At 47.9% G+C, this 12,687-nt stretch overlaps 1 protein-coding gene across 1 annotated transcript in view; it reads right to left on the minus strand.

The window, feature by feature from the left end:
• Positions 1–12,256, minus strand: part of PDGFRA (platelet derived growth factor receptor alpha) — a gene marked incomplete at its 3' end in the record, with an annotated part of 32,948 nt that extends 20,692 nt beyond the window's left edge. The window contains exons 1-4 of the mRNA XM_081999687.1: positions 12,124–12,256; positions 5,257–5,317; positions 3,551–3,865; positions 285–548 (exon numbers count right to left, since the gene is read on the minus strand). Of these exons, the coding sequence (XP_081855813.1) occupies positions 285–548; positions 3,551–3,865; positions 5,257–5,305 (628 nt within the window). The 5' untranslated portion in view covers positions 5,306–5,317; positions 12,124–12,256. The remainder of the gene's footprint in view (positions 1–284; positions 549–3,550; positions 3,866–5,256; positions 5,318–12,123) is intronic.
• Positions 12,257–12,687: the final 431 nt, after the last annotated feature.

Genomic DNA, 12,687 nt, shown 5'->3' on the forward strand with positions numbered 1-12,687 from the left:
AGGATGAAAATACATGGATTACAGGAGACTTTTCTTGCAACCATTTTGGAGAGGAGATAAGGTTAAGGACACTTTACTCTCATCAAAATTGTATGTAACTACTAAGTAGACTACCAACTAAGTAACTGGCAATACTGCCAGAGGAGCAAGGAGCTCACCGTTGGGGAAATATCTGATAAAACCCTGTGGTGCTGGTGCTAATATGGCACTTACAGTGTGAGGGAAGAACTGGGCTGAATATTATCACTTCCTTTTTTTTTTTTTAAATGAACAAAAATAAATACCTCTTAAAATATAGATGAGGAACTCATCAGACTTGAATTCCACGCCCTTAACCATTGTCTTGCATGTATACGAGCCCGCAGGGAAATTCCCTATGAAGCCTTGTTTGCTGTCATAGAAAGCATAGACGGCCTTGTCTAAACTGTTGATTAAAGTCACTTCAGCACTTGGGTCACTTGTCCGACAAGGGATCACGGTGGGATCACCTTCTTCCACTAGGATGAACTGGTCTTCCGGTATAGAAGGAACAAAAGGCATGTCTGGGTCTGTAAAAAACAAGAGGTGATTAAACACTACCTTGTGCGTGGACTTACTACAAGCAAGAACTGGATATCAATGACTGCTTGTAGATTGTAACTGAAACTAGAACAGTTTATTACTCCACTTTTTTTCAGAGACAGGGCATGATAATTGCATGCAATGTTTCATTTTTGCTATCGGATGTGACACGTAGCGAGGCGTTTGACCTAAGCACTGAGCAGGAAAAGGCTTGGGCTCCTCTGTGGCAGTTCAGGATGCAGAATGAAAAATACAAAACCCACTATATTATTATTCCCCTTAGTCCCGGTTCTGAGATGTTCCTACAGTGAGGACAAAAGGATGCTAAGTGACAAAAAGAAAAAAAATCACTATTGGGTGTGAAAACATTCATGCAATTGCTGGGGACTAAAGCAAAGATAAATTCACTTTGTCATAAACAACTCCATAAAGCTATATGGAGAGCAAAGATCTTAGGGAAGAATTTGAGCTTAAAACATCCTATTTTTATGACACAAGATTTTGCACTTAGGTGCAACATTCACTGCACACAAATATTTATTAGAGCTCTTGTCTTTTATTGGCACAAATCACTCATCTTCTTCAGTTAGATTTTTTTTTCCTTTGGTAATAGCAGCTGTCCGCTAATCAATATATAAACAGGGGAAAAAAAATAAAAAGAATCCAAAATCCAAACTACTTTCAGTATCGAAAAGTAGAAATTATTTTCATGTTGTTTATGTTGAACAGCATAAAAGCCACATTTCATCAAAAATAGTACAAGGTACTCATCTTCATGCACTTCGAACATGTCCAACATTACAGTTATGAGATAGAGCTAATTATGGTCAAGGCATGTGGTTTTCAAAATATGGTATTCAACCAGAAAAAAAAAGCAAACAAACACCTGGTAGTTTTATTTCTTTTAAAGTCAACGAAATACATGCCAGATTTCCTATCTGGCCAATCCAAAGTCTGAGTTCAAAACATAATTGCATAACATATCCAACTTAAAAAAGCACAGCCCTCAAATTATCTCCATTTGGCGATTCGGAATAAACAAATAATCCCTGCTAGCCTGAAGCTTCTGTGTGAAGCTTTGTAATAAAATTTAATAAATAGCAATCCAAATCCTTCCAACAATAGACTTTCTGCTGCACTGGCAGGCTCTTTGTAGCAATATTCCAAACACAGCACTCCATCCCAAAGACACTGCCAACTCCATGTATTCATTTTCCCACTGTAATTTAAAACAGAAACAGGATTCACCTAGTTTTGGTTTTCTGTGCACTGTTAGTGAAAATAGGATATTGTGTGAAGTCTCAGCATAATCCTCCTTGGCTAAAGTGGGTTGCTGCCACCCATTGCCCTCCTAATTCATTGCAGGAAAACCAATTGTAAAGACAAAGTTTATAGTGGAAACAGAAACATTCTCTATAATTTGGAGAAAAGGATATGTTTCTGCATTTATGACATCTTGATGGTTAGCGAGTGGAAAAAATTACAGGGTGTCTCTGCCCTGTAAATCGGGTAGGCTGATGTCTAGAGGCTTTTAAAAACCTAACCAAAAAGCGCTCTTGAAGAAATCTTCCACCTTTTGCCTTTATATTCCTTCACTGAGTGAGTTACAAGACTGTTTAACACCAATAACGTCTTCTGGCAATTTGGTTAGAGCTGTTTGGAAATCGAGATATGTGGGCCAAAGCCTGCAGCCTCTGCTGAAACATCTTGCTTCAAGAATGAGCACAAACGGTTTACATTTGTTGTGGGAAACAGAGAAAAAGTCTTGGAAGAATCCCTGTCCTCAAATCACACATTGTGAACTGCAAAAACTTAATGCCACTGCAAAATAGCCTTTAAAACAAGTCCTGTTATTGCTTCCTGACTTTTTCCCCTTCCACAGTCCTCCTTGCAGTTGCAGATATCATCTCCTTCACAACATGCTGCAGTTTTGCAGGATGATTTGCAATCTTTTCTTCTCTCTTTTGTTTTCCTTTAAAAATCTTTACTGCAAATCTACTGTCTTCATCTTTCTTGGCCCTGCAGTTGTGCCACTCATCCCCTGAACCCCAGCCAACACCCAGACAGGGCTTTACAAAAGCTGTGGCTCAGCCTCTGCTGCCTATCTCAGCTATGACAATAAAGATCTTCGTCGCACAGATAGCATGGAAGGTCTTCAAAAAAATATTTCCAGTTGGAACAAGGGGGTGAGAGGGCAAAGGTGGGGATAGGTACTTCCAAAAAGAAGGAATGCCATTTATTCTGGGTCCAACAGGCTTTCCACCACTAAAGAGAAAGGTGGCACAGGGCCTGGGAAGGCTGTGTTTGCTTTGAAAATTACAGGGCGCTGCATGGTAACACCATATTTTTCATCTTGCATCAGACTGGCCAGCAATAACCCTTCTCGTTTCACCCTCCCTTGTGACAGCCACCCCCAGGACATCTCCATTGCTTTACACTTCCCAGGCTCTGCACACACATGAGCTTTTTCCTGTTATCAGTTCAAGCCTAATTCAGGTTAGGAACGAGATACAGCCTTCCTCATCTGGCAACTTGCTGTAGTGTCAGACGTGGCCTTGGTTTGGTCAGTACATGTCCCAAAACACCCACCCAAGTTACCCCTGAAAGGACTGGCATTGACGTGAATCCCCACACGGGGGCCAGGCAAACGTGAAGGCTGGTCATGCTCCCACAGCTGAGCTGACCTGGCCACCAAAGTCTACTACCCAGCCCCTGGTGGTCAGGAGACCTCAGCTCTGAAGCTGCAAATTCATCCCTCTTCTTCAGAACTAAAACTCTTACCAAAAAAAGTGAAAACCAGTAGAAAGAAAGAGGAACGTATCCATAGACTCACAGGGTCTTGTCTTGATTTACATGTTAGGAAATGGCCCTGGGGTCATTTATCTTTCTCTGACAGCAAATTGCCACCAGCAGTATGCCTCCCTTGGGCGTCCACGGTTCAGCCCTCCCATTCAAACCTCCAGGTATGGATGTGGCATCCCCCACTTACCAGGCACATAGATGTAGATGTCCTTCCCTTCCACTTCCCCATCCTCCACTTGAGTGTGGTTATAATAGCAAACATACAAGCCCGTATGAGCGGCTGAGGCATTTCCCACTTCGAGCACCGTCACGAAGAGGCCACTGTTGTTTTCTTCATGTCTAATGTCTATCCTGTGGCTTCCCTCGGTCACTGGGTACTGCCAGCTCACTTCGCTGTCTCCAGAGCATTTGAGCGTGAAATTGGAATTCAGCTGTACCACCATTTCATTCCTATTGGGAACAATAGTCGGCAGAGGAAGCTGGCAAAATGTTAGGAATGGTCCTGCAAAAAGACACGAATAAATAGCATGTGAACACACAGAACAGCCTCAGCGCAGGGATGGGAAAGCAAGCAGAGCAGATCCAGAGCAGCTGTTTTTCTGACCATTGCGGAGGTGCTGATGTCCCAGGAAATTTGCCCTTGTTAAAAGCCAGAGCTTTGCCCAATGGATGGCAAACGGCTTCCCTTTGAAATGCTAAGTGTTTGCTTGCTGGCTTTTGTTTGTCAGATCAAGAGGTGAAAGACAGAGGTGAAGTTAGAGATGGCTCCAAATCCACACCTCAGCTTTCCAGCCCCAAATGTGGGCACCCCTCTGCTGCAGACTGGTGAAACCCCACACCCTGGCTGCTGGGTCATGGGCATCTTACAGATCCTTACAGCGATGATCAAGAAACAGCCTTCAAATAAGCTCACAGCTGAAAGTTAGAAACCACTTCCAAAAACCAACAACTGCATTTTACATCTGGCTTCTATTTCTGCAAAGGGCCGGAGCGGGGGCTTAGATCCAAAATTTGTGCATCAGGTCTACCTCTAGCCAAAATGTACAGAAGGTTTATAGGCAAATAAAATGGTAATTCAGTGAACTAGATGTTGTAGATGGCACAGGTTTTCAGATGCAATCTACAGTTAGAGGCTCAGATTTGCAAGCCTAGGTAATTTGTAGGTGGCTGGTGCAGGTCCAACTCCCAGAAGGAAAATTAGAGGATCCACACCCTAAAAAAAATGGGCAATTCACCAGGGGCACAGATTTGCTGCTTCAGTCTGTCAAATGACCTGTACAAAACAGATAGGGTAGTCGACAATAAACAAGCACTTGGGCCCACAGTGTGAAAGTGGGCTCTGTGCAACAAACCGGCAGCAGGAATCCAGACCGCCTTTGCAACCAGTTTCTCGCTCCCGCACGTGTTACCCCGGTCTACAGGCCCTTTCTATATTTGGCACCCCGTGGCAAACCCTGCCCTCCCCTCCCAGCACCATTCGCCCGGCAGATGTCGGCAGGCTCGGCAGGCAGCCGCAGCCAGCGCGGTTAGGTGGTGCGGCGTGGGAGGATGCAGGGAGCCCACACAGGCAGCCTCGCCGGCACCGCGCTGCGGGAGAACCCCCCGTGGCGCAGGGCTGGGGCGGCGGGAGGGAGGCAGGATCACTTTCCCCGCGCGGGCGGACGGACCGGGCGGGAGGTTATAGCAGCTGTAGGGGAGCCAAAGCGGTCGGCAAAGTACTGTCGTCTCGGTAGTTCTCGCATCAGCCTACCGAAGGGAAGGGCAGAGAAATCGAGGTTGTTGCCAGCTGGCAAGGATTTGGCGTTTGTTATCGCGGGCACAGTGAAAGCAAGCTTAAATAAGGATTTGCGAAGGAGTAGGGTTGGAGAGGTTTAGACGACTGAGGAACATTACCTGTGAGAAAACATCCCAGGATCAGGAACATCCGTGGGGAAGTACCCATAGCTACCAATAACTGAAAGAGAAAGGAGAAGGCAAGAGGGAGCCAGTTAGTGGACTGAACACAGTACGAGAGTTTGCAGGACCCCTCTCCTGCAGGGTCCTGCACTCTCCATAGTGCCGCAGAGAGGAACGGCCCCGGCACCCTGGCTCGCACCCGCGGCCCGTTGAGGTGCGTGCCACCACCTCCCACGAGGTATGTGGGGCCGCAGACACACCGCTGGCATGGGGCGCGCAGCTAACGTGCCGTAGCCCCTTCTCTCCACCGGCAGCGTAAGGAGCCAAGTCCTGGCACATCCCTCTCCGGAACAGCCCGCAAGCAGCCCTGATGCCCACTGCAGCCCCCAGGACTGAGCCCACGGAAACACCCCTGCACAGATGCCGTATCCTCACAGGCATCGGTGAGGATGCAATGGCTTTATGCAATAAGTTCTGACCTTTTAGCTGCAAGCAGCTTTTATGGGAGAAAAAGCATATTTAAAAGCTGCATTTATTACAAATAGTACAATCCTGAGTGATATTTTTGTTTTGCCATTGTACATATCTATATATATAGCTTACTGAGTACAATGCAATACAATAGTGTTTATTGCTTATTTAGCAACAATTCCCTTGATCGAGACACATGCTATTTAAAACATATGCTGAACTTTTCTAATGGAATAAATCCACGACAGACTGCAGGCCAGCACTGCCATTCACAGAGCATCTCTTCTCCCCAGCAGCGTGGAGAGTCATAGATCATATGCGGTAATTTCAGCTTTCAAACAAACAAACCTAAAGTTTCAGTCTTGAAGAGGTGACAATAGCACGAGGCACCTATGTTATTTTTGTGCCATCGAATGACATTTCTGCTTAAAATCCTTGAAAGCAGCCCGCCAGATAATTTCCAAAGGAGGAGCTCCTCCAACCCCTGCTCCCATTGAAATCAATGGACTTTTTGTTGGTGACTTAAATAGTAACTGGATTTGGCCCAAAGCCAATATAGATTAAAAAATGTCTGCACGGAAGAGCCCCTAATCTGAAACACAGACCAAGGAGTAAAATAAAGGATGATGTGCCAAGACAGGGACCACTTTTCAAAGGTTCTGCAGAGTTTCTCTTCACCCTCTGGTATTCAGCTCCTGACGCTGAGATAGGAAAGCACGTAGGTACATCCAGTTATTACGACTATGCCAGTTCCATATGGGAGTTAAATGCTTACAACATGCCAAGGAGTGTTTCTGAACCAGACCCTCTCTCCTCTCACAACGTGTGGGGCAGACAGCGAGCTTTTGCAAAGCAAAAAGTATTTGATAGGCGAATCAAACATAATGGTCTCAGAAGCAGGATTAGAGGACTTACAAACTACCAACCCCCAAAAACATGTACAAACAACTTCGGAAATTCAGCTGACAACATTCCAGCAGAGACAAGGCATTTTGCCTGATTCTTCAATTAGCAATAATTGCCATGTGTTTATGTATCTGTCTCTCATTGATAACAGGCTCTCGGACATCAAAGAAGTCCCTCGGTCTCAGTCTCTTATTCATTTTTATCACATTTATATCCTGTAATTTTTTTCTGATAAAGTAACCCACTGTAACTCTTGAAAGACTTACCATGGTCTGCTTTATTGATCTGACTCCTAACCTCCCAAGATCCACAAGACAATGTTACCCCACTGTCTGCCAAGTTTCTTTCTGCCTTTTCTCTCTGAAAAGGCAGATCTCTCGCCCTTTTGTGTTGTTTTTGCAGACTATTCAGTGCAAGTGATGCAGCACAGAAGGAGAAAACACAAAGCTAGCTCAGCTCTTGCACATCAGTCTGCAGAAGCCCTGCTGAAGCGGCCCTACCTTGTTGCAGAGCTATGTCTGTAAGTGGGGAGTGAAGCCCTGTGACTATACTGATGTAAGTACAGGTGATGGCATTTCCAAACTGCTACTTGGAATTTGCTCCCTTGGTTGGGCTGCCATAGGCATCAATAAGAGCTGAGTTACCTCAACGTACCCTTGCAGTTTAAAAACACAAGGACTTAAAACTAAATTTGCGTTTTCCAGCTAGCTATTCTTTCACAACCCAGAGCTTTGATCTGTCCTCAATGAAGCGTTAATCTCATCAAGACCCAGAGCAACACTTCCTTACTGTGAAAGAGAGAATAATGTACTAAGGATGCACTATCATCTGTACTCAATATCTATTTGACTTGCATTTAATTGCATTGTGCAGCTGACTTAAGCATGCTGGAGTCCCATCTCCAACGTATCCTCACACATCAGCGCTGGAGTCAAGGCTTAGTGCAGGTACAATTTCACACTTCTGGACAAAAGAGAGTTTACTTATTCCCACAACACCCAGCAGGTATGCTTACCATGTTTTCATTTATTTATAATCACCTAAATTTTTGTATGCACTTATTTGCCTTTTTTAACTTCATTATGGCAGAGCAGCCATCTTGTCCTAAATCACCCAAATCTCAGCCCTGAATAAATGCAATAGATTCAGTTCCTGACACCACTCCATCAAACCATAAATTGGCATAACTTCACTGAAGCCAGTAGATTTATGCAAGGTGAAGCCCAGTATTGACAGCACACATACAAAGTAAGTTTGAGCCAACCTTAATTCCTTGCATACCTTGAACATTGCTAGCTAAAATAGAAACATGAATGTGTATAGAGAAAGCTACATGATGCCATGAAGGGTTTGCCAAACTCTCTGCAGGGGAGGCTGATTGCCCAGGGTAAAACAGTCATTGCATCTACTTTAACCGCTGGGTTTTGAAAGGGTCTGACTGAAATTTTGATATCTCTCTTGTGTGCTTTAGTGATAAAAAGAACATCTGAAGAACTGTTATCAGCAAGGAGTCAATCTTCTAAACACTCATGGCCAAGCGCTGGCTTCCTACCAAGATGGGTTTCATTGACTGCACCACAGAAGACAAAGTAAAATCAATATCCAGAAAGCTGATGGAAATAAATACATGTTTAGAAAATCGTACCATTCCTAGGTGATTGCTCTACATGACCTAGAGAGAAAGCATCGTGGTGGACCAAGAAGAGCCAGTGGTACGTATTTTTCATACTGCTGTAAATCAAAGAAAGTCCTCTTTCAAGACAGAAAACTAGCCCATTTACCAGAAGACTGGAGACTAACAGACTTCCTTCCCACCAGCTGCCCAGTCACTACAGTTCATCCTCTTGGCCACAGGATGGCAATGTTGATCCACATTAATGAGCCAAAAGTCTTGCTGAGCACAAGGCAACGCTAGTCTCCAACGTAGTAGGTGGAATCTAAACTGGGTCTCCCGGACCAACTTAAAATTCAAATTTCGTATATTTTCACTTCATGCGAATTCATCGATTTAAAAAAAAAAAGTAATAAAGCCAAATCGGTCCCTATTGCTCTGTATTTACATAAGGGATACGACAGTAGTTGGATTGCAAATGTAATGATGTGATTATCCTTGTTATGAGAGGGCTGGATAACTTCAGCAGTGATTTTGTCAGAGTGGCAGTCTGTCTTTCTGGGAAGACTGATCTTTTCCAGGAAGAACTAAAGCCAGCCCAAGAAAAGCGGGGAACGTTTCCTCCTTGTGGTATATGTCACTACCTGGATGTAAATGTTCAGACGGGACCTCTTGAAAAATTTCTTAGTTCTCAATTCCCAAATTGCAAACGCAGTTCTCCACATGAGCCAAGCTGCCCTGCAGTGCTAACAGGCGGGTCTGGAGGTTTCACCAGGGAAAGGCTCAAACAACACAAGATAATTTCTTCAATTTTTTCATGGAAAAATTTGAATGAGACTGACATAAATGTTCTCCTAAAATGAGGTTTATTCCACATCCCTCTACAAGTATTTGCATCCAGCATAGCCTGTATGCAGAAATAAGTACACACCAAGATCAGCCCAGTGTTGGGCTCATGCAGTGCGTTTCAGGCTCTGCAGGACACGCGGGGATGGCTGCTACCCAAGGAGCCTTCCAGTCAGCCCCAATTCTTCATCCTAACCCTGAAGGGCGGACTCCACCAGTCTAGGAGCTAAAGGTGAGGGGAAATTTGCAAAATCTAAATTTCCCCACTCGGTCCAAAGAGGATTTTCCAGAATGTCTCAGGAAACAGACAAAATTATTGGCACTTCCAAGGAATACATCTCACTTAGGTTCTCAGGATCAGCTCAAAGAACACCTCAGAGGCCAACTCAAGTGCTCAGAAGCATTGCATGGAAAAAAACAGTCCATCTCTGTTGACCACAAGAGCTAGGAAGCCTAACTGTTGCAAACTTTTCCCTCGGGTGCCCATGCAAAGCTTTATTGACTTGAAAGAGATGACTCAAGCAGGAGAGCAAGGCAAGAGGGAGAGAAAGGATTGTTTGCTTACTTGCTTGCCGTGTTTAAATTATCAGCAATTCTTGTCACCACCAGGAAAAATAAAGCCTCAGAATTCATTCCCTGCTCTTTAAAACAAGTGAAGCAAACGTCTTCTGTTAAAATTTGCAGACTTCACATGCAGAAGTAGTGCCATTGTGGCCATGATGATCTAAGGATGCAGCAAGGAGAGGACTGTATAAGCTTACATGCTTCACCCTCATTTGTAGACCAACTGGTAGAGCTGGAAATAACCAGCAAGGTCTGGGGTGTGCAAGACTTTTCTGTCTCTATACATTGTACTCAAATCCTAGCTCAGTGCCGCAGTACTGCAGAGAGGTATTTTATTAAAATATTTATTACTTCCTGCTTTCTTGAAACCTAATACCTATATATTACTCTCACAGCCGCATGAAGATTTCCCAAACATCAACAAGCAAGTAACAGCAAAGATGGCCCCAGTGTCCCATGGCAGCCAGACTGGCACACCTCCTGCCCCTTGGTGCCTGGAGAGGAGTGCCAGAACAAGGGGTCCCATTTTAAAGCAGCAGGAGAGAGCCTGCAGGCTGGGAGAGCTGGTTCACTTGTGGACTCCTAAATCCCAGTGCTTTGTGCAGTCTCATTTTTCTTCAAACTTTTCTTTTTTTTCCAAGCTTTGAGGTTGGCTAAACCGCTGTTTAGCTGAGGGCCTTTCTAAAATGCTCTTTGTTAACTAGAAGCTAAAACCGAAGTCCCTTGCTGGGAGATCTTTCCCTAGCGTTTCTAGACCCAGAGTTAAAAGTCGGATCTCCACAGTTCAGATTTTGATCAGCCGATGACAGGGGAACCTTTGATGCCTGTCTCCTTGCTTTGATCCCATCTCTTGCCCCATCCAGGGACACGGAGTGAAGGCAGCCGAGCTGGGACCCCAGCTGGGCTCTGCATCAGCACTGGGAGATGCCCAGGGCATGACAAGCCGCCCCCCATTCCCCGGGTGCGCCCCGTCGGGAAGAGAGCAGGCGGCCTGCAGCCAGCGGGACTGGGGTGGGGATGGTGGGAGGGGGTCACATTCACACTCTCCAGCCCCCCTCAGGCTGCAGGCGCTTGCCAGACCCTGCCTGCCCGCGGGGAGCCCGCGGCAGCCCCCAGGGAGAGGGGAAGCGGCCCCGAGCCCGACGGCTGGAGCCGCTGCGGATCAAAGGCTGCCCGGGACACCGAGCAAACCGAGTAGAGATGGCAGCTCCCAGCCACCTCGCTGTTTGTCTGGGAAACAATAGGGAAGCCTTTGCCAAGCTGGAGCGATTTTTTTTTTTTTTTTTTTTTTTTTTTAATGAGAGGTAGCCAGGAAAAAGAAAAGCGGGGCAGCGGAGACGGAGGGGGCAGAGCGAAGCCGTGTTTCCCTCCGGGGCTAGCTAATTCTGCCCGGGCGCTGTGACCCGGGGCTTCTTCTCCCGCCCTCTCCGTCGGGCGCGGCTCGGACCCCGAGGGCGTGGGAGTCTCGGCGGGGGGACAGACGTTGTGCCCCGGCTCGGAGCTGTGGGACCAAGGGAAAGCGACGTGCCCGCAGCCCTGGGCACGGGTCCGTGGGTCCCAACCCGGGCCGAGGCGATGCCCTGTCCGCTCCGGGCGTGCAACCTTGGGCGTCGGAGGAGCGCCCAGGGAACAGGAGCATTCGCGAGAGACCAGCCGAAAATGCCGTCGAAGGGCGCTGGAAACGTGCCCCTGGCGCGGGCGGGAGCCAGGGCATCACGGCCGCCTCTGCCCCCGCCGTCGGCTCCCCGCCGGGATGCGAGCAAGCCCCGGGGACTGGCGGCTGTGCGCCCCGGGGCTGCTGCCGCCGCCGCTGCCGCCTCGCCAGGTCTGTTCGCCGCTGGCTGCAGGAAAAGCTGTCCGAGTCCTGCTCTCTGGAACGGCTCCTGGGCTGCGGGGTCCGCGTCCAAAAATGTTGAGCAATGCCGCGGGCAGCCAAAAAGCCATTTCCTACTTGCTCCTAGGACTTTTCCAGGGGACTCCAGCCTGGCAGAGGCTGGCAAGTTTGCAACCTCCGCGCTTGACAAAATCCAAACGGTGGTCGCGAAGATTTTGCCCTCCCCCGGGGTAGGAGGCGGTGGGCTCTCGCAGTCCGGCGGGGCATGCGGCAGGGCTGCCGTTCCCGCTGCGAGAGGGGGCTTTAAGCTGGAAAGGCTCCAGGTACCAGTCCTGCCTAAATTCAGCATCTTCTCTTCCGCTGAGACGTGGAAGGAAAAAAAAAAAAAAAAAAAAAACACAAAACCAAGACGGGGCGCGCAAGGATGGAGCTCCGGTTGCCGCGGGGGGGTTTGTGCCTGTGCCCCCGCCCGGGGTCTTGGGACAATTTTAGGCTACACGGTCGTTGGGAGGTTGAGGTGGGGAAGGGGAGCTGAAGAGGGGAAGGTGGTGCAAAACAAAGGGTGGGGGAAGGGAGGGGAGAGCAGCGGGGTGAAGGCAGCAAGGGATGCGAGAAGAGGCGGCGACCCTACCTTACTGTCCCAGTGCGCGTCCCCCGTCCTCCCGGGCGGGCACCGCCGCTGCCCGCGGAGCCCCGGCGGGTCGCTCCCGCCCCCGCGGCAGGAATGCGGAGCGGTGGCCCCGCCGTCCCAATGTGTTTGTCATTAGCGCTGCCTGCGCCGCTCCACCGCCGCGCCCCGACGGCCCGCGGAGCGCCGGCTGCCCGCTCCCCTCCGCGGCGGCCGCCGCACCCCCCGCCCGGCCCAGAGCATCGGGGAAAAGAAGAAGAAAAAAACAACCCCAACCAACAACAAATAAATAAGGAGGGAAAAAAGAAACGGAGGGGAGGGAAAGAAGCGGGAGAAAAGGTGAAAAAAAGAAAAAGGCGGGGAAACTGCCCCGCACCTCTTACCTTCTCCTTTATAATCCGCAGCCCCAATCCTGCAGATTGTAAAGTATCCAAAATATGTCCACGTCTTTTGTGACTTTCCCCGCTCAGCCGCGCTCTCTCCCTCTCGCTCGCCCTCCCTCCCTCTCCGACTGTAATGGTCTCACAAACCGCGTCCCGTAATTGATTCAATGTTATAGTCCATCCT

The sequence above is a fragment of the Phaethon aethereus genome (assembly GCF_964289735.1).
Source record: "Phaethon aethereus genome assembly, chromosome: 4".
Classification (NCBI taxonomy): Eukaryota; Metazoa; Chordata; class Aves; order Phaethontiformes; family Phaethontidae; genus Phaethon; species Phaethon aethereus.